Raw genomic sequence first — 21003 nt, forward strand, 5'->3', positions numbered from 1 at the left:
AAGTATTCTTCTTCTCATCCATTTCCAGCAGTTTTGACCTACGTCTGGGTGCCAACAATGGAAGGAAGTTTCTCCCATAGCAACAGCCTCTGTTCAGATGTAAAATGCTTTCTTGCCCTTCCAATTCTGAGAACCCAGCTGCAGGTGCAAACAGCAAGACCTGATACCATGCAGCATTTGCTCCTCAGCTGCAGGCTATCAGCTGGGGGCACTGGGGACAGGCCAGAACATTCCTGGTATTGCTTCCTTCTTAACCAACTGCACCCAGCGACATTTGATCACATCAGCTCATGGAGGCTAAGACAGAGTAGCAGGTTCTTTTTATGTTAAACCACCACTGAACAGAGCAAGATGAAGGTTAGGAAACAGCTGTTTTCAACCTTGGACTTCAGACTGAGAAGGAAAAAGTTCCTTTGAATAACTCTGAGTAACAGCAGGTGAGCTTTTGCCTGCACCTCCAGCTTCTTAATGAAGGGCACCAGAGTTGGTGCACAAATTTGTCCACAAGTTTCAGACACAATTGCCCAGACGAGGGCTGTGAAAGGAGAGGGACAAAGCCTCTTTCCTGACCAGACACTGGTCAGGCTCCTCTGAGCACCTGCCAACGGTTGGGGTGGGACCAGGAAGGAGACTGCTGTCCACCCAGGTGTTTGATGTGTGTGGTAGGAAGTGGAGCATCCAGGCCGTCATCGGCTGCCTCGCAGGTACATCGGCAGGGAGCCATAGTAGCAGTGCAGAGTAACCCGGACTCAAACCAGACTCCGTGATAGTGGGATCCCCACGCGGCAGCTTACCATGCTATGCCACAACACCCACTGCTACATTCTTTTATTTATGTTCACGTTCTAAAATTAAAATTTTGTATTTATATAAGCTGAAGATTTCATGTATTTATATTTTTAAAGAATCATTTATTTTTATTGCAAACTCAGATATACACGGAGGAGGATAGACAAAGAGGAAGATCTTCCATGTGATGATTCATTCCCCAAATGACCGGAATGGCCAGTGCTGTGCTGATCCAAGGCCATGAGCCTCTTCTGGGTCTCCCATGCGGGTGCAGGGACCCAGGGCTTTGGGCTGTCCTCGACTGCTTTTCAAGGCCACAAGCAGGGAGTTGGATAGGAAGCAGGGCTGCCAGGATTAGGACCAGTGCTCATACGGAATCCCGGCATGATCAAGGCGAGGATTTTGGCCACTAGACCATTGCACTGAACCCTATGTACTTCTTACATACTGATTTAGCAACATAATAATCTTGAAATCCCTACAAATCAGAAGTTTTATACCTGATGGCAGGTTGAATTTGCTCTAAGGAAAGAGCAAAGGAGTTGGCAACTCTGTGACAAAATAAATCGGAATTTTTGAAACTGCAAATCCTTTCAAAGATGGTTGACTATTAATTTTTTAAATACATGGAGTTAAAATGTATGACCCAAGTAGCATTAATCCCTAAAGGCATAAAGTGTAATATTCATAAGTTTGTTCTACTATATGAACTTGTGTAATGTTATCCCCTATATGTGATGACAAATGCCAGAAGTATACTTTAAACCCAAGAGAGCTATTGAAGCCACAAAATGGAGATTTGTAACTAATAAGCCGTTTATTAAAAACACCCAAAGCAAGTAAGTACAAGAAAAAGAAAACTAAGATTAGGTAATGAAATAGAAATCAAATAATATGACAAACTCAAGCCTAACCCTGTTTATATTAAATACTTACGCTGCATTCATCTGAACTAAAGGGGAGAGATTTCCAGATTAGATTCCCATTACCTACAAGAGAAATCATTTAAGCATAAAGATACAGATAGGTTAAAGATGAACCAATGGGGGAGAAACACCATGCCCAGCAAAGCAAATTAGGTGAAATCCCTGTCATAGTATCCAATGCATTCTATTTCAGAATCAAGGATATTACCAGGGCTAGGAAAACCATTTCCTAATGGGAAAGGGAGCAGTTAATGAAACAGATATGACAATTTAAGTATTTATGCCTCTTAACATCTGAACTTCAAAATACTTGGAATTAAAACTTACAGATCTGCAAAAGAAACAGATGAAGCTTGCAACGTGCCTCTTCTAACCACTGCTAGGAACAAGCAGAAGGACGAAGCACTTGTGAATGACGCTATCAACCAACGTGGCTAAGGGATTTATCTCCCATCCAAGTACTAACCAGGCCCGACCCTGCTGAGCTTCCGAGATCAGGCGCGTTCAGGGTGGTATGGCCATAGACTGGCTAAGGGATTTGTAACAACATTCCATCAACAGGAGCACGCTTCTGGGACACACAGGCATTGACCAACATGGACCCTATTCTGGGCAACAAAGCAATCTTAAGTAGCCTTTTAAAAATCCAAGTATGTTTTTGATGAAAATAGAAATGAAATTAAATGAGACATCACAAATAATAGCATTTCTGGAACTTCCCATGTCTCCAAGTAAACAGCATATTTCTCTACCATTTCTGTATCCAAGATAAAGAAGATGGGAAAAGGAAATGTACAAGAGAATAAAATATAAAGTTTTTGGAAATGAATTAAATGCAAAATGACCTAATTTTTAAGGCTAGCTGCTATGTCACTGGAGCTATATTTAAGGGGTAAATTTCCACTTCTAAAAGCTCACACTAGGAAAGACAAAATTTCTCAGCTGGTTATCATATCTTCCATCTTAAAACAAGAAGATACAATTTAAAAATAAGAAAATGAAAAAGATTGATATAGAAATCAATAAATCATAAGAGAGACACACTGAGGGAAATCTGTCAGAGTATAAGTCAGATATTCAGAGATAACAACTTGGTAACATTGCTGCAGGAAGAATGAGACCAAAGAGGAAAATGAGAGACGTCAGGCAGGTGTCCTACGGAGGGCGGAGCTGCACCACTGTACTCTCCACAGATAAAGGAACAGTGATATTAAGAGAAAGCCTATGTCAGGAAGTTCCACAACCGAGGTGAAATGAAACATCTGAAAATCGGTTCATGAAGTGAACACATTTCATGTATTTCACAATCCAGATTCCAGTGCATTGTGGTCCTGCCCACTGAGAAATGTGAAATATGAAATGCCAAAACCCACTCAAGCAGGAATAAAGAAAGGAAGACCCTTACAGCTATGAACGAATTTTGATTTGTAGATGAAAATTTTCCCACAGCTACTAGGATCAACTACCTTCATTGTTGAGGTTTTTCTTAAAAATTGTTTTAAATTTTTACTGGAAAATCAGATGTACAGAGAGGAGGAGAGACAAAGAGGAAGATTGTCCATCCACTGATTCACTCCCCAAGGGGCCTCAATGACCGGGGCTGAGCTGATCTGAAGCCAGGATCCAGGAGCTTCTTTTGGGTCTCCTCTGTGGGTGCAGGGTCCCAAGGCTTTGGACTGTCCTCGACTGCTTTGCCAGGTCACAAGCAGGAAGTTGGATGGGAAATGGAGTAGCCAGGACATGATCCAGCACTCAAATGGGATCCTGGTGCATGCAAGGCAAGGACTTTAGCCACTAGGCTTATGCACTGGGACCAACTATTGAGTTTTACTGAACATTTCAGAAGAAGCAAAAGTTGCAAGCATTTTTTCCAAAGTATTGAACAAACCAGAAGAATGGGCAAATTGTTTATTGTAATCAGAATTACTTCATGCTAAATTATTTGAGGCATTACCAGAAAAGAAAACTGCAAGCAAATGCCTCCTGTGTCTGTAGGTCTAAACATTCTTGAAAGCTAACACATCATGACTATGTAGGGTCTATTTCTAGAATGAACTGTTAGTTTCTTATCTGTTGCATCAACAAGCTAAGTCATCACTTTATTTTGAAAGTAGCCATGTGATCATTCCCACCGATGCGGCAAAGCTTTGGTGGCCCTGGCATTGTGGCAAATCCCTCCTGTGATGCCAGCACCCCGTATGGGCACTGCGTCATTGCCCAGTAGCTCCACTTCCTAGCTAGCTTTCTCCTGCTGCCTCTGGGAAAGCAGTGGAAGATGGATCAGAGGCTTGGGCTCATGCTATCCACGAGGGAGACCTGGGAAAAACTCCTGGATCTTGGCTTCAGCCTAGCTCATCCCTGGCCGTTGCAACCATCTGGAGAACCAACCAGCACATGCAAGATTCTCTCTTTTTTTCTCTTTCTCTCCCTGGATTTAAAATTAATTAATCAATTAAGTAGTTAACCTGAAAAACATAGAGAAAATCCAATATCCACTGCAATGATAATTTAAAAATCTCTCCAGAAACTAGGAATAATCTCCTCAATCTGATGAAAATGTGACTCTCAGTAGCATTATACTTCATGGTGAATGCTTCCCTAAGGCTGAAGAGGAATACCACTTCCATTCTACAAGCATGGGAGCGTCTTGCCAGAGCAACATGATAAAAAAAGGAGGGTAAAGCTACCTGGAGTTATAAGTAACACGTTCATGCGTCTTCTTCACAGGTGACAGCTATCAATGAACAAAATCCAATGACTCCACAGAGAAAGTTACTGGAAATAATAAACCTCTCGCAATTGCTATGTACAAGATACACACACACACACACACACACACACACACACACACACAGGGGTAATAGGAAGACATTTTTGAAAACATTAATAGAATAGAATAAAAAACCAAGAACTTCTTTGGAATAAATCTAGCCATACAAGTAAAGCATTTGTGCACTGAAGACAAAATGTTGCTGAGAAAAGCGAGAGGAGCTGTAAATCCAAGGAGAAACGTACTTTTCTGTTTTGAATTGGAGGAATCATCTTTTTCAGATGGCAGTTCTGCTTAACATGCTGGATAGACGGAGCACCAGCCTGCTGCACTGGGCCGTTTCTAAATAAACAAAAGCAAACTGATGACTCAATTCTAAAACGGAGCTAGGATACCCAGAATACCCTTGAAAAATAGAAATAGTGGTTTGGGATGGCTCGCATATCCCAGCTTCAGTATTTATAACTCAAATAATTATAAATACTATCATATAACATAATAGTATGTAGTTTAGAAGTAGCATACATATCTGAACAGCTAAAAAATCTCAGAAATTCATAGTGTACAGAAATTCAGTGGATAAAGAATGGCTGTGTCAACAGATAGTGCTAAAAAATTTACATATCCACATGTGAAAAGTGAGCTTTATTCTGTACTTTGTTTCATATGTGAAAATCAACTCAAAATGAACCATGGAGCTACATGCAACTATACTGCTTACAATTTAAAACTATACTTACAGTTGACTACTTACAACTCAAACCTGTCAAACTTCTTATAGAAAAATGGAAAGAAGTCCTTGTATTTCTGAGTTTTGTAAAGACTCCAAATCACACCTAATCACACTTCCTCTGTGGTCTTTTGTCCCACAGAAGGGCCTGGTTCTCTCAGAGTCCTGTTCTGTAGGTCCCTTTTCTTGTCATGATTTGGTTGTTCCAGACACTGTTGGAAGCCCTTGAACCTGAAGCCCTGGATTTGTGTGCTGGCTACTAGGGTCTCAGGTCTGTGCCTTCAGAGGTTTGCTGAGGTGTGCACTAGACCTGCTTCATGCAAATTCAAGTGGGAAACTCCTGGGGAATCTGCCCCTCTCCCCACAAACCCACCCTGGGGCCCTCCATGAGCCAGTGACACCTACTGGGACAAATCCCCACCTCCTTTGTTTGGATGCAGAACAAACTCTGTGGTGTATGAGCTCTCCCTGGGAGCAAGCGGGGTTGGGCTTTGCTGAAATCGCAACCTTGCACAATGCTTCCCTTTAGCACCCCACTTCTGGCCAGCTTTCAGAGCATCTCCTGGGATTCCCCTCCTTGGTCAGTGGCCTGAACTCAACTCTTCCTCTTGGAGGTCTGCTTCTGGGACAAGTCCAACTTGTAACATGAGCCATCCAACTTAGGTGGTGCTGTATCTTGGAGTGTAGATACTAACCAAATTTGAAGTGTATTTCAGCCTGTGTCTTAGGTTTCTAGCCCAGTGCCTAGAATAATTCATGGTAGTTGGATGTAGAATGGGCAAAGTGTCTGCCCCAGTCTCTTGGGAGGCTATGATACCAAGAAACTTAATTTCCCTTTGACAGGTTCATCTAGGTAGATGGCAGTGTGCCCTTCTGCCCCAAGAAAAAGGACTTTACTAGAAATACGGAGACCTCTAGTGAAAATCCATAATTTACATGTCTCTTTGTAACCTGTTCTCAACCTATTGGCATGATCTCAGCTCTCCCTCAAGAGTTGTTCATGCTGGTGTTTTCCTATACAAAGTCAGCTCTCCCCTGGGCATAATGATGCTATTTCTGAGATCAGATTTGTGGGCACCCTGAGTTATTGCCCAGGAGACTTCCTACCAGAGGTGTGGAAATTGCTCCCTGGAGCTTTCCTCGTACTGCGCAGCCAGTCCAGTCAGTGATGGAGGTGTCGGAATCAGACGCAGCTTGAAAAGTCCTTTTAAGATTAGAATGTAAAGTTCTCTGGGCCAGAGTGGTAGTGTGTCAGATTCACTTGCCTGCAATGCCAGCAGCCCAAATGGGTGTGGTTTATGTCCCAGCTGCTCCAATTCTGATCCAGCTCCCTGCTTATGGTCTGAGTAAAGCAGCAGAGATTGACCCAAATCCGCTCTGCTTCTGATGCCAGCTTCCTGCTAATATGCATTCCTGGAGGCAGCAGGTGTTGGCTGAAGTAGCTGGGTCCCTACCAACTCCATGTAAGACCTTGACTGAGTTCTGGGCTCCTGACTTTGGCCTTGTCCAGCTGTGGCTACTGCATGCATTTGGGGGGTGAAACAAAAGATGAGAGCTACCCCATCAGTGTTCTCTGCTTTTAAAGTGAAATAAATATGTAAAAGATAAATAGATATAGATAGATAGATAGATAGATAGATAGATAGATAGATAGATAGATAGATAATGGATACTTCCCCATTCATGGTGACTTTCAGAGCTTTGATAAACTGTTTTCAGTTATATCCTTGATTTTAATATAGAATGCGTGTGTATTACTAATGGATATATACATATATGTGGAATGATGAAAAACATGAAATGTACATGTTTTGACTTTTCCCTAACAAGTATATGTTTTACAGTTCATATATTTGTATATGCATGTGACACTGTGCTTTTAAAAGTTCATGAGAAAATGAAATTGAAAATACCTCTATTTGAGTACAAACATTTTTGAAAGACCTCTAAAAAGTTCAGGGAAAATGCATTTTATGACAAAAGCTAGAATGACTTGAAAGTATTTCCAGCTTTGAATTCTCTTCTCCATGAACTTTTCTACGACTCTCCTCAGCTGTCAGAACCTGTCTCACCGAGGTCCCCTTGCTGTCTTGCAGTTTTACGGGAGCCCTATACAGTCCGTGTGGAGGACCAGAAAACCATGAGAGGCAATGTCGCGGTCTTCAAGTGCATTATCCCCTCCTCGGTGGAGGCGTACATCACTGTCGTCTCATGGGAGAAAGACACTGTCTCACTTGTCTCAGGTAGGCTTTGCGTGGCCGGTGAGCAGGTGTGCGGCTCAGCTTCCAAGGAGGTTTAACAGAGATGGCGTAGAGTCTCTGTTAAGCTGTGTGATCTGACAAGCAAAAAGCATCCTCAGTGTGGATCCTGTGTCATCCAACAACCTGCTGGAAGGGTTTCATGGAGTCCTGCGGCGCCACAGCTCAGCTTTTCTGTGGTGAATGGATGGATGCTTGGAAATTAGTTTCTTGCACCAGCCATTAGGTTGGCCTTTATGAGGGAATTGTAGTTTTATTTCTGCCAATAGAAATAGAGAAGTAGCAGCACTGCACCTGGCAGAGACCTCAGGGATGCCCATGTGACTGGTTGTCTGAAGCGAAGATCTGGAAAGTGGATACACTGATTGCATCATCTTGTGTCTCTAACCTCTTTCTTGGAGCTCCTGTTAAGAATGCTGGTTTTGGCATTGATGTATATATTTGTGCACTGATCATTTCTTGGTTGATTGCAGTGCCAAGAAATGAACTACTGAATGTTGTGGAAGTTGGGGTTCTTGGCGAATCATGGCATTGGGTGGGGTCCCTATGTGGTGTGATCCGCCTGCAGACGGCTCTGCCCACATCAGCTCGTTCCTCCTGTTTTGCACTTCCTTGGATGGCGTTTGCTGATTTATCCAAAAATGCGTTGGCTGCTGTGGGAAAAGAACCATGAGGAGTGTGGGTCCATATCCCAACATATGAGAGAGGTGGTCTCCTTTCTGACCAAGTTTGCATGAACATGGTCATGATTGTGTGCTCACACACGGCACACACAGTAACTCTTGACTCATTCTGACATTTTCTCAATTTACAGGGAGACTTGGTTTTTAACTCCTCAAGAAAACCCGATGGTATTCGCTTTTTAGCTCACTGATTAGCTATAGAACATGGATTACTACTCGGTGAGGATCAGAAGCCATTCTGAGGTCCATTCCAAAATGGAAATATTTTATCTTTTAATGCTGTTCCAGGGAACCAAACTACAATGGCAGTTTCTGTTTCTGAGTGTTTCTGAGTGTTTCTTTGCTGTTATGTTGATTAGTCATCATTGTTTGTTAGCTTAGGGTTTTGGAAAAATCTCAGCTTAATGATTGCAGTAATCAGGGTCGAGGCTCATCCACACTCGCTCATTGGCTTCCTGATCTAAGCCATGTCTCTATAGGGTCCTTTCGGGTTTCTGAATGGGAGGTGGGCAGATTGCGTGACAGTCCTGCAGGGCCCAGAATTAGAAAAGCACCTCGAGTTTAGAAGACACAGGGTTATGAATCATGAACGGGAGGCATAGGGTGTGTGTCTCCCTCCAGTCTCCCACACTGGGGACCAAGACAGGGTGAGCCTCTCCCTTTGATGAAACTGATACCCGAATTCAGATCTGCCCGGCACAGGAAGAACACCTGGACCAGTGATGATCTGTCTGGTAGGGCTTCCATGTGGAGGTGAAACATGGCGCTTCGCCCGTGTTTCATCGGTCAAAGTGAGTCCCGTGGCCATGTCTGCAATTCAGTAGGACCTTTTCCTGGACTAAGCCAGGGCTAACCAAAGCCTGGGGAGGTCTCTTGCACAGGGAGCTGGGAGTGGTGTCAGTGTAGACAGGGTAGGGATCTTGGAAAGCTGGGTCAGATAGTAGCCAGGAGAGTGAGTCAGCTATGGGTCCAGTTCCCAGTGGCGCTGCGGGCAGCCAGCCTGAGGGATCTGGGGCCCCTGGGGCAGCCAGAGCATTCATGGCTGGTTCTGCTGCTTTCACATGTCTGGGGCAGAGCTCCTAGCTGGAGGAATATTCCCCTCCTGCCAATCGCTTCTCAATGTACAGGAAAAATTTAAAGAGAAGCACAATAGGTCCTCTGGGCTCACCTTACTAACTTGTGTCCTTGATCTTGGTTGAGACAATGAGTGGCATGCATTTTTGTAGCAATGGGTAGCCCCAGTTGTCTATCTCTCTGGGACTTCATGTGGACATTTATAGCAGCCTGAGACTTGCTCTGACAAGGTCCTGCCTGGACTTCTTCCCAGGAAACGCTTCCACTGGCCCAAGTGGGGACATGGGAGCCTAGCTGCACTTCTTAATCTTATGAGATTAGATGGTTATCAAGGACATAAAGTATTTATTTTGAGTGATCTTTGAAGAGAATATTTCAGTTTTCTAGGATTGAGAATCCTAGATTCTCCCAGAGGAAGAAAAGTAACATAGCCCCGGTGCTAACCTGCTGTCTTAGGGCTTTAACCGCTGTACCCTTCACCTGGACCTCCAGGTGCTGAACCTTGGCTTTCGGACTCTGGTGCTGTAGAAGACAGAGAGAATATGACAGAGGGAAAACATTTAAGGGGCCAGGCTTTCAGCATCCTGGATGACTGCGAGAGATCTGACAGTATCTTTTTAGCTCATGCACATGAGCCAGGACAAACAATGGTCCCAGGATCTGTGGGCATCTTCAGCATCCTTATCACTTCCCTCATCTCCAGCTACAAAGGAAGCCTTCCAGATGTCAGTATAGCCAGGAGCCCCATGCACAGAGAGCAATGTCCACGCCACATGTCTGGGGGGTGGCTGAGCCTGAGATGTGGGCAATGTCATTGCAGTAAGGAATGATGACGGTGGCTTTCCATGTGGGTCTTGTTCTGTGAGCTTCTTGTACATTTCTGGCTGGTTAGGGTGAGCCAGCCGGCAGTACACCAGCCTGGCATCTCCTGTCTGTTTTCTTCTGATAAAATTGTGAGAATCTCACCAGGGGATTCGCTACATTAACATCAAAGACACAGCCCGTGGATAACTGGATTTGGGAAATGGAAAAAGCAAACACTGCTATTCCCAGGGAAACGGTCTCTGTCCCTGACAGTGGCCTGACTTGGCTGTTCCAGGCATTTCTGTCTCAGTGCCACTAGCAGGGAGGAGTGAATAGCCAGGGAGCCCTGAGCTGCTGGATCAGTGTGTTCAAGTCCAAGTGGGCTGATCTGCTCTCTGAATATTGAGTAAAAGGGAGCAGTTTTCTGTCCACATTGAGTGTTGAAGGACACAGACCTAGTGCGCTCTGTTTGGGTGTGCGCATCACTGATCACACAGAGCCTGGGATTTGAGGGACACCCCCTGCCCCCCTTAGCCAATCACAGAGCATTGGTCCCTAGTAGGCAGCGGGTCAGCTGCTCCAGGACTGCCATGGAAAGGAAGGAGCCGGACTGCAGAAGGATCGGCCTCAGGAAAGAGGAGGCTCCCTAAAGCCAGCCTTGCATTTCGGGAAGGGGAAGACAGTTAAAGGGTACGCCGGATTGGGTAAGGCTCTGCTTACGCACATTCCAACAGACCTAAGTGGGAGCCCTTTCTTTTTCACAGGAGAGTCTCGGTGTGGCCCCGTGGGATGCAATGGCTGCCGGCTCTGTGGGGAGGCGCTCATGCCTGCCCAGGCTCTCTGGGGCTTTGATTTCACTGTCACTCACTGAGCGTTTCCACAACCTCCTGCTGCCTCTCTGCTCGTGGTGCCAACCCAGTTCTGCCTTCCATGTGTTAAGAGTTAAAAGAACAAGATCAGCCTTAAGGTTATACAGGACACCAACCCAACCACACCTCTCAACTTAACCTGGGATTTCAAAGGTACCCTAGAGTCAAGAAGCAGTTCTTGAACGTTCCCTTGTCTAAGAGTATGAAGGGGCATTTTCACACCTGTTTATTTCTATCATCTTGTGGTCTTTCATTTACATTAATGATCAGTACACCTGATTTCAAGCTCAGGTGGTTAGATGACATATCCTGTGCATTGACTGTGACACATCCACGGCATAGCAAGAGAATGTGACTTGGGGTTAGGGAAGGTAGACAGTGCCACCTGATTGTGCTGTGATCTGAGGGATGGGATGGCTGAGAAGGACATGCCGCATTGAGGATTACCTGGAAAGGAGAGACCTGCTGGATTTATTTCCTTAAACCACTGATTGTCAGAAGCTTGCCTCTTGCATCCAGGTTGAGAGCTCACTGAGTTGGTATGATGTGTTACTACACTGTGCTGATTGAGGTCCTGCGCCATGCAGGGCCATGCGGGGTGTGTGTGAAGACACTTGGGAGAGCCAGAGAGATCTATGGGTTATTGGCCTCCAGAGAGAAGCGAATCGTGGCTCTTAGGTGTGTGTTGTGGCATAGGACCCCAAAGAGGAAGTTCTGACTTTAACTTCCAAAAGATTCAAAGAGGGGAACAGACATGCAGAGATAGCTGTGACCATGTGGATCTCTTATAAAGAGAAGCAGCCAAGGTAGCCTAGAGAATCTCAGGAGGGAGTGTGGTGTCCGCACACGTGTGAGTGTGCTGTATGTGTGCGCATGTGTCTGCTATGGTGTGTGAGTGCACATGTCTATACGTGTCCAGTGTGCGTATCCATGAGTGTGGTGTGGAATGTGCAATTGTGTGTAGATGTGTAATGTATGCAGGTATATTGTGAGCACATGTGTATGTGGCATGCGATCCATGCTGTGGTCTGTCTGTGCATTTGGGGCGTGTTGAGGTATGACATAGGTGCATATGAGTAGCACACACACACTTGTAGTTATGTATAAACCCTGTCTGCTGTGAAGGTGATGGGCCAGGAAGCCAGGCCAAAACAAATGACAGCAGGGCTAGACTTTTCCTCAGGAGCACAGCTGTCTTCCTCTTTTAGGTTTTTTGCTTCCACTCCCCGTGTCCATGAACCCCACAGGTCTCTGCTCCATTCTGGGAGTAAGATACCAAGATGTTGACATTTCAAATGCATGCACCATTCTTTAAACCAGTCCCTGTCCAAGCTACCTTTCTGCCATCTGAAGTTTATTCTCACAAAGATACCAAGAGGTCCCTCACCCTGGCCTCACCCTGCTGTGGATTCAGGGATTGGCTGGGAGGCTTCACAAAACCCGGGGTGGAGGCCTTCCACAGTGAAAGGACCTGGGGCCCACCCAGTGGCAGGGAATGGCGTGTCAGGTGCAGCTCAGAGGAGGCCCCGCTTGGGCTCCCATAGTCCTGTCCCCAAGGGACTGTACAGGATGCTCTCCCCTCCTCAGCCACCTGTAACAGTCAGACAGCATTGTCCATCTGGGGTGCTCAGGGAGATTTGGGCCCGGGGTTCTTATGGAGGAAGGTGAGAGACAGAGGCTCTGCTTGGGTAAGCACCCTCTGCCTGGCACATAGCCAAGTTCCAGAACCTCAGAGAGAATGGGGCTCCTTGTGTAAACTGTGGTTTGCATGGCGCATGTGCCATGGACCCTTCCCACTGGGCAGTTCCCAGCAAAGGGGTGACCTTGCTGTCCTGACTTTATCCTGCAGGAGTCTCAAATGTGGGGCTGTTAACTCTATGCAGTACAGATTGTTCTGTGCTGGGACTTGGTGTATTTTTTTTTTTACGCATTCAGTGAATATTCTTTGAGTCATCACCAAATGCTGGAGAAGGCAAGTGGGTAAGAGAGCCTGCACTTTAGGGAACATATTGCCTTGTATCCAGACATCCCAACCTCGGTGTGGCCTCTCTCTGAGCTATTGTAATGTCTATAGACATGCTGCTGCACTTTGAGGTAACTTTTGTGTTTAGCCCTGAAGGTCCTCCTTCCACATCTCCTTTGCCTCTGATGTTCACATGTTTTTAGTCATGGGAGACAGGTGGCCAGTTGTGTGTGAGATTTCAGGTGGACCCCAGCATATTCTCTGGCCTGTTATTTATCCGTGAGTTTCCCTTTAGGAGAGTTTCAAAGGATAACAGGATCTCTCTCAACATAGCAGGTGGCAATGGTGACAAGCGTGCCATCTGCATTCCCATGAGCGCATCCACAATGCCAATACTGGGCGTTGCAAACCAGGGCCTACACAGGGAACGTGCTGTGATGTTGGAAAAATAAGACTCAGGACTTAGAAATGTAATTTTGGTTCACGATAGCTGATTGGCTACTTGCAGAGTCAATCCACATGGATTCTGTCGGCTTCCTGTGCTGTTTGCTTCTCACTGGCCTGGGGCTAGTGCGGGAAAGCCATTATGTGTGTCAGTGGCAGGAGTTCCAGAAAGGCAACCCGGAGGTAGAGCTGCTATGGAGGCTGTTGACGCTCTGTGGCCTTGCTTCTGAATCGCCCCCAGAAGGACCTCCATCTGGGTGGCCACCGCCAGGAATCCTCCACTGCTGGTTCCAGCAAGGCGCACCACAGACGCCGCACTGACAATGTGAGCAGGTTGGTTTTCACGACCCTGCACGGTCCCTGCTTTCCCACTGGTCCTGAGGAGTCCTCGCTGGGTCGCCAACAATGTTGCTCCCAAGCATTGCCTTCCCAGCCTCCTGCATCTGCTAGTTCTGCCAGCAGGCCTCTTCCTGTTGGGAGTGCGAGCAGCTCTCCCAGGGGCCTGTCCTGCCCCAGACACTGCCACCCGCCTGCCCCAGACACTGCCACCCGCCTGCCTGCCTGCCCTTGCAGGAGGGCTGTCTCCCTCCCTGGAATCGCCCATTGCAGTGCTACCATGAGCATTTTTTGTACACATTTCCTATTTGATCACGTTTCAATTTTTGCTGGTAAGACGTATTTGAGCATCTCTTTAAACAAAAACATGTGGATTCAGAACGTGTATTTTCGGCTTATTTTTTCTGTAACATCAGACTGCTCTAAAAATAAAGTCAGTTTTTTTTTTAATCTTACAATAGTGAGCAGTGTTGTGATCGTGTTTCCCCTCCCCCATACGTGTCTGGTGCCTCGTGTCATCTGCTCTCTGGTGCTGCAGTCAACATCTCCGTATTTCCTGTGACACAGGTGCTGCAGTCCCCAGATTTTAATAAAAATTGTACCAGTGTTCATGCTGTAGGTTGGGTGGCTTTGTTCTTTTGTCTTTTCCCTCCCTTCCCTTCCCCTTCCCTCCTCTCCCTTCCCCTCCCCTTCCCTGCCCTCCCTTCCCCTTCCCTCCCCTCCCCTCCCCTGCCCTGCCCTGCCTTCCCCTCCCCTCCCTCCCCTCCCTCCCCTCCCTTCCCTCCCTTCCCCTGCCCTCCTCTCCCTTCCCCTCCCCTTCCCTCCCCTCCCCTCCCCTTCCCTCCCCTGCCCTTCCCTCCCCTGCCCTCCCCTGCCCTGCCCTCCCCTGCCCTCCCCTCCCCTCCCTCCTCTCCCTTCCCCTTTCCTCCCCTTCCCTCCCCTCCCTTCCCCTTCCCTCCCCTCCCCTGCCCTCCCCTCCCCTCCCTTCCCCTCCCCTGCCCTGCCCTCCCCTGCCCTGTCCTCCCCTCCCTCCTCTCCCCTGCCCTGCCCTGCCCTTCACCTTCTCTCTCCCTTTTTTTCTTTCTCAGTATACGTATTGAGAGAATAAACCGTCTTGACTGCTATTCTTTGCTTTGTGGCTTCGGCTCTGTCCCATACTCTTGACTTGAATTTACTGTGTAAGGGTAGATTCCAAGGATTCCTCGTGATCCACTTTTTCTATTGGTCTTCTTCTTTTTCAGCTACTGGCAGAACAAAATGTCATGTGGTGTGCGGTGCCTGTGTGGCGGGGTGCTGAGGGGCCTCCTGGCCTGGTTTTCAGGCAGTACCTCCTTGCTGTGCCTCCACGTGTCTTTCTTTTAGCTCTGCTGACAATGCCCGATTCTACCCATTGAGAGCTCACCCTTCTGGCCCCACTTAGCCTTGCTTACTTCCTTACTCCAAGTACAGCACATGGGAGCTCAGGGCTTGAGGGCTAACTTGGGCAGGGCGTAGGTCAGCTCGTGGCAGTTACCCTCCGTTCACGTCTACACAATGACCCTGCCTGCTCGGGCTTTTCGCTTGTTGCAGATTATTATACTCTTGTCCTGGGTTTCTGTCTTTTACCACCCAATCCACTTTTATGCACTTTCCCTGTGGGTCACCCTGCCCGACCTCCCATGTCATCTTTGCCCAGTCCACCTCAGTCTTGCACCTGCCTGCTGTCCTGCTAGTCCGCTCACCATCCTGCCACCACACGGCCCAAGCAGAACTCAGCTTCCTTCACAGCCACATGTGAACTCTCCTTTGTGTTCTTTCACAAGCTGAGTATCTTCAGATAATAGAAATTTATTTTTATCACAGTTCTGGATCCCAAAAGTCCAAAATGAAGGTAGAGGCAGGGTTATGCTGACTCTGAGAGCCCTGGGGAGGGTTTAGCTCATGCCCCTTCCCAGCCCTGGCGTGTGGGCAATGCTTGGTGCTCTTCGCTGTAGTGTTGTCTGCTCTCTTCCTTCATCGTCACGGCCCTCCCTCCCTCTGTGTGTCTCTGTGTCGTTCCCTATAAAGACGCCAGTCATGTTGGATTAAGGACGGCTGTGTTCCACTATGACCTCATCTCAGCTCACCACATCTTCAATGACCCTCTTGCCAAATAGCCTTGCATTCGGAGGTTCTGGAAAGGAAACTGCTGTGGGTGGGAGGGATATTATTCAACTCACAACCGTAACTAGTCTGACCAGCTTTTTCTGTTTTTCTGATACCCTCTCACACATGTTTTTAGCTAGATAACTCCTACTCGACACAGAGCAAACAACTGGTAAACACTTACAGGAGATTCTTAAACAGTAATGATTTATAAAGGAAAAGAAACAAAGAGCGGACAGTCATCAGTGCAATAAGAAGTGCCCATGGCCACTCCCTCCCCCTGCTGTCCGTCAGCCCATCCGCACCTGCATGAGCCCTGCAGCTGGCAGCCACGCCATCAGCTGCCTCTTCCGCAGCTGTGGGGCTGCCCTTGTGTCAGCCTGGGCTGGGAGCCAGGATCAAGATGGGGACAGAATCAAGATGATCCAGGGCCAAGACACTAGGGGCTGCACAGAAACATCCTGGCTTGAATTTTTCAGGTCACAGGAGCATAAACTCCCTTTCTGAGTCTCAACTCTGTAGCTTGTCAAGTCCATGTGTTCCATTGTTCCCCATGCAAACTTTCTGAAATACACCACGTCATTACTACCACAAGCTGCTGCAGGAAGCATGGGATGATACCCCCCCACACACTCACGGCTGTGGACAGACATTGTGATGTTCAGGGGCAGTGGATCGTGTGGATTTTGAGTCATGTGTTCCCTTCCCCTAAAGGAAAGTGAGGACGGGGATGTAACTGAAAAAGCGAAGGATAATTTCCCAAGTGATCAGTGGCCTAAAATTTCTTGTGCATTAAAAATGTTTTCTCAAAAAGAATCCCATGTCCCCAAATCTGTTGCAAATAAGCAGCCGTTGTGCTGGCTGAACAATCACAGATGTCCTTTGGATATGATCTGGCTTGGCTGTTCGTTCCAACAGATGTTCAAACCCCAAAGTCCCATGGGTTGGCGGCCCTGGGAGGGTGGGAGCTGGATCCGGCTGCAGGGTTAGGAGACTGGAAGCGGGGACAGGAAGTGAGCCCACTGGAAGATGCTCAGATCAACAAGAGAGTGACCCTGGAAGGTTGGTTAGAGAAGTCACATTAGGCTCAGCTGCTCACAATGGTTTGAGTTTAGGCTGCTCCACTCTGGTCCAGATCCTGCTGATGTTTCTGGGAAAGCAGTGAAGAATGGGACACTTGCTGGGCTTCTGAATGCCTCATGGGAGAAGCCTGGCTCCTGGCTTCAGCCTGGCCCAGCCCTGCCCGTTGCAACCGTGTAGGGAGTGAGGTGAGCAACGGAAGATCTCTCTCTCCGCTTCTCCTTCTTTCACTTTCTCTCCCTGTCTCTGACATCTTTGCAAACACTGCTTCAGAAGCAGCTTCCCTCAGTATTTTCATTATAGTGACAGAAAACTGGCTAATAAAATTGCTTGGGCTTGGAACTTATGTGGCTCAACCCTAGGTGGAGTGTTCTGTGAGCAGAGTGGTAGTGTTGTTTAGCATCTGGGAGTGCAGATTCACTGAGGGTTGGCCTGCTGACAGTGGCTTTCGTGAACAATAGCCTGCCCCGTCTGGCACACAGTGCCCTGCACTGGAATGTGCTTGGGCTGTCCTCGATGGGGAAGCATGTGAGTGGTGGCAATACAGAGGCAAGTCTAAGGGTTCCAGTGGACCCTGAACTTTCAGGCCGGATGGTTTCAGGCTTCTGTTTGCCTTCCACTTTGTCAACAGTCAGCATGTGGCCTTGGATTTGAATAGAGAGAGACATGATTTGTGAGGCCCAAACTTACTTCTCTGAGTCGCCTGACAGTTTGTTATCAATCTCTGTGTGTGTGTGTGTGTTTAATAGAGGTGAGAGTTACTGAAGTTGGAGTATCAGATGGAGAAACGGTCTTCATGAATCCTCTGTCGTAGCCAGGCCCACCCCTTTACACTCCTGCTGAGCTGGCAGGAGCTAGAGTGGACCGTGATGCTGGTGCTGAGGCCTGCACCTGAGACCCAGCACATGGCATGCTGTAGGACTGGAATTGGTCCCACAGCCATGTGCCAATTTCGTCACCTGCCGAATGAAAACTAGTTTACCTAGCATTCTGTGAGCTTTCTCTAGCATTCCATGAGTGGCTGTAGACGGAGCGCACAGCACGGGGCTTGACATCAGCACCAGACTTTGTGGATAGTCATCTTCTTATGCTGGAAACTGGGTGGGATATGATGGCAGATATCGGTGTGGTGTGTCTCAGGGAGCCCAAAGCACCCCATTTAAGAAGAGGTGCTGAATGCAAGGTGTATGCACTGCCTAAATGCTGTGATTCGAGTACAAAACACAAGCACGTTATGCCCCTCTTCCCTACCTCACTAACATGCTGACTTCTCTTGCAGTCAGACGATGCTAAACAAGCAACAAGCAGAAATAAAGGATCTTAGGGTTTGCTTAACCACCCTAAGAAAGGCCAGCATGCATATAGGAGGAGAAGGCAAGGGCGTATCTTACACTGCTTGGGAGACATTGGGGTCATCAGAATAGCCAGCAACTACTCAGCATTCAAACTCAGGCTTCTTTCCTAGTGACTTTAGAGCAGCTCCACTTCACAGATAAGAAAATCAAGGCACAGAGCATGTCAGTCATTTACCCTAGGTTCTCTTCCAGTTACTGATTGAAAGTTCTCTCTATAGAAGATAATGTTTCTTCTTTAAAAAAGAAACCTTCCGTTTTCTAGAGGGCATAAACACACAAGAACAACCAACACTGCCTACGGGAGGGCACAGTGGTTATCACAGCCGGGACTCCTGACACTGAGCACTGTGTCAAGCACAAAGCACACTGTTAGTACGAGAGCCAAGCTGGAGTTAACCCTCAGGGTACTGGCACATTGGGAGCATTTTGCTGTGGTGTGAGGACCATATGGGGAATAAAATTCTAAAACCAGAAAAACTAGAAATGAAATGATGTCATCTAAGGTAAAAAATGATGGAGTTCAATTTCACTTAAAATCACCCCTTTACATAAAACCATCCCTTCTCATTAACCTCAAAGATAGCATGATAGCACTCTTCACCCGGTTGGAGCTTATTATGTATCCACTGATGAGTTTTTATATTATTCATTGATCTGAGACAGCCTTACACAGAGAGAGACAAAGCGAGCACCCATCTGTGTGTTCTTTCCCCACCTGCCTAAAATGGCCTGAAGCCAGAAGCTGGAGACGCAGTGCGGCTCTCACCCAGTGCCTTGAGCAGGCATTGCTGATTCATGGCAGCCGTAGTCAGGAACTGGAGTGGGCTTGAACCCGGGCACTTTGGCTCAGGATCTTAAAGGCCAGACTCTTGGACCGAATTTCAAAGGATCAACATTTGGATCCAAATGATGGTGCCATTTCCCTTGACATTATTCTTAATACTTTAAGGATACTCAACGCTTTTCCTTTTGTCCTGCTTCTCTGCAACATGATATTCTATCAGGCCCTCCTGGTGCAGAGTGTCCCGGGAGGCAAATCAGAGACAGGTCAGAATTTCTCCGCTGACTTCTGCTAAGGGTTAACCTCAGGAATCAGCATGTTCTAGACTCACAAGCTGAGGACGCCTGTGTTCATTTCATGGCATGGTTTTCTCATGTTCTCCTTAAGATTTTTACATGGCATCACCTGTGAGCACACATGTGCATGGCATAGCACAGCTTCTTAGAAACCCTCACGTCCCATGAGCTGCATCTGCATGTCCTGGCACGCCCGTGACCTTGACCTGCTTACCACGCTACTTCCTGAACTTTGGTACCTGCAGCTGAATCACTGTCCGAGAGCTTTGCATTTTCTGCATGACCATGAGAGCCCATGCTGCATGTCCAGCATTTGAGTGAGTGAATGTGTGTGTGTGTGTGTGTGGCCGCATGCTATATCAGACACTGGCCAAGGCATTTCAGCAGGTCATCTCCCAGTGCTGTAGGGCTTTGCGTGGTTGTGCATGTCCTTAGGACATGGACAGATCTGGGGAGGCTCCACATGGTGAGTGGGTAGCAGGAGCTCACCCCAAGGCACCCCACTGGAGCCCGATGTGAGGGGAAGCATTCCAGAGTCCTCTGACTTCATCCCAGAATCCACATTTGCTCTTGAACATTTGCTTATCTGGTGAGGAAAAGAGTCCAGAGGGTTCAAATCAGGAAGCAATGCCAGAGTAAGGACTCGAACCCTAGATGGTGCTGGGCTGCTTTTGTGCTGCTCATTGCTTTCTGTTTAAAATATCTTCATGATACTGGAGGGGATGATACTGAGGCATGCTGAGCCAAGCTTCTGCCTGCGCTGCTGGACTCTTGTATCGGAGCACTGGCTTGAGTCCCAAGTCCTGGCTGCTCTTTTTCCAATTCGGCTCCTTGCTGATGTGCCTGGGAAAGCCGTGGAAGTTTGAAACCCTGCCAGCCATGTGGAGCTCTGGGCAGAGCTCCGGGACCTGGGCTTTGGCCTGCTCATCTCCACGCATTGTAATCATTTGGAGAGACTTCTCGCTCTGTCTCTCCCGTTCTCTGCCACTCTTCCTTTCCAATAAATAAGGAAATGTTTGAGAGGCTTTACTGCTTCCAGGTCAGCGTTGACTGTGAAGAAGCCATTGCTTTACAGGTTGCCGTTGTGTGTGCTATGGGCCGCTGCAAAGGGTGAGACTCAGGCACACCAGTTCTGACTTACACACAGGGCACAGGTTCATCGTGCCGAAGGAACTACAAACACTAACTGGCTTTATTTCAAACAAGCTCACTGAAAGCTGCCCTTCTCAAGATGCATCACTTTGACATAGACTTGTAACGCTGAGTGGCACGTTAATGTCAAATATCTAAAGTGTGTCATGTGTCTGGGAACATATACCTGTAGTTTCTGAGGGAAAAAAAACCCTAAACTTTATGACCTATTCTGTTTGGGCTGTTGCAGAACCAATGAGCATAGACCAAGTGGCTTGGCAACGAGAGGCCTTTATTTCTCCCGGTTGTGAAGACTGGACATTCTCTGAGTCTGCATCAGGGCCACTGTGCTGCTTGCTTGTGCTTGCCCTGCCATCTCCAGCCATGGTACAGAGGCTCAGAGTCTCTGAGTAGGCTCAGTCCCACGCATGACAGCTCCAACTTCATGAGCCAATCCCCTCCCAAAGACACCACCCACTCGCTTGCTCACACACCATCACACTGGGGATTAGGTTCCAGGGCATCAGTGTCGGGGTCCCCGAATGAAGATTATCGCTGACAGAGGAGCGTATCCTGGGGCAATGGGCAGG

General features: G+C 47.4%; 1 protein-coding gene across 1 annotated transcript in view; it reads left to right on the forward strand.

The window, feature by feature from the left end:
- The window catches only part of DSCAM (DS cell adhesion molecule), a 526318-nt gene that overhangs the window by 39170 nt on the left and 466145 nt on the right, over positions 1-21003 (forward strand). Inside the window, exon 3 of the mRNA XM_058661256.1 lies at positions 7312-7458. Within this exon, the coding sequence (XP_058517239.1) occupies positions 7312-7458 (147 nt within the window). The remainder of the gene's footprint in view (positions 1-7311; positions 7459-21003) is intronic.

Source organism: Ochotona princeps, chromosome 3, assembly GCF_030435755.1.
Source record: "Ochotona princeps isolate mOchPri1 chromosome 3, mOchPri1.hap1, whole genome shotgun sequence".
Lineage (NCBI taxonomy): Eukaryota > Metazoa > Chordata > Mammalia > Lagomorpha > Ochotonidae > Ochotona > Ochotona princeps.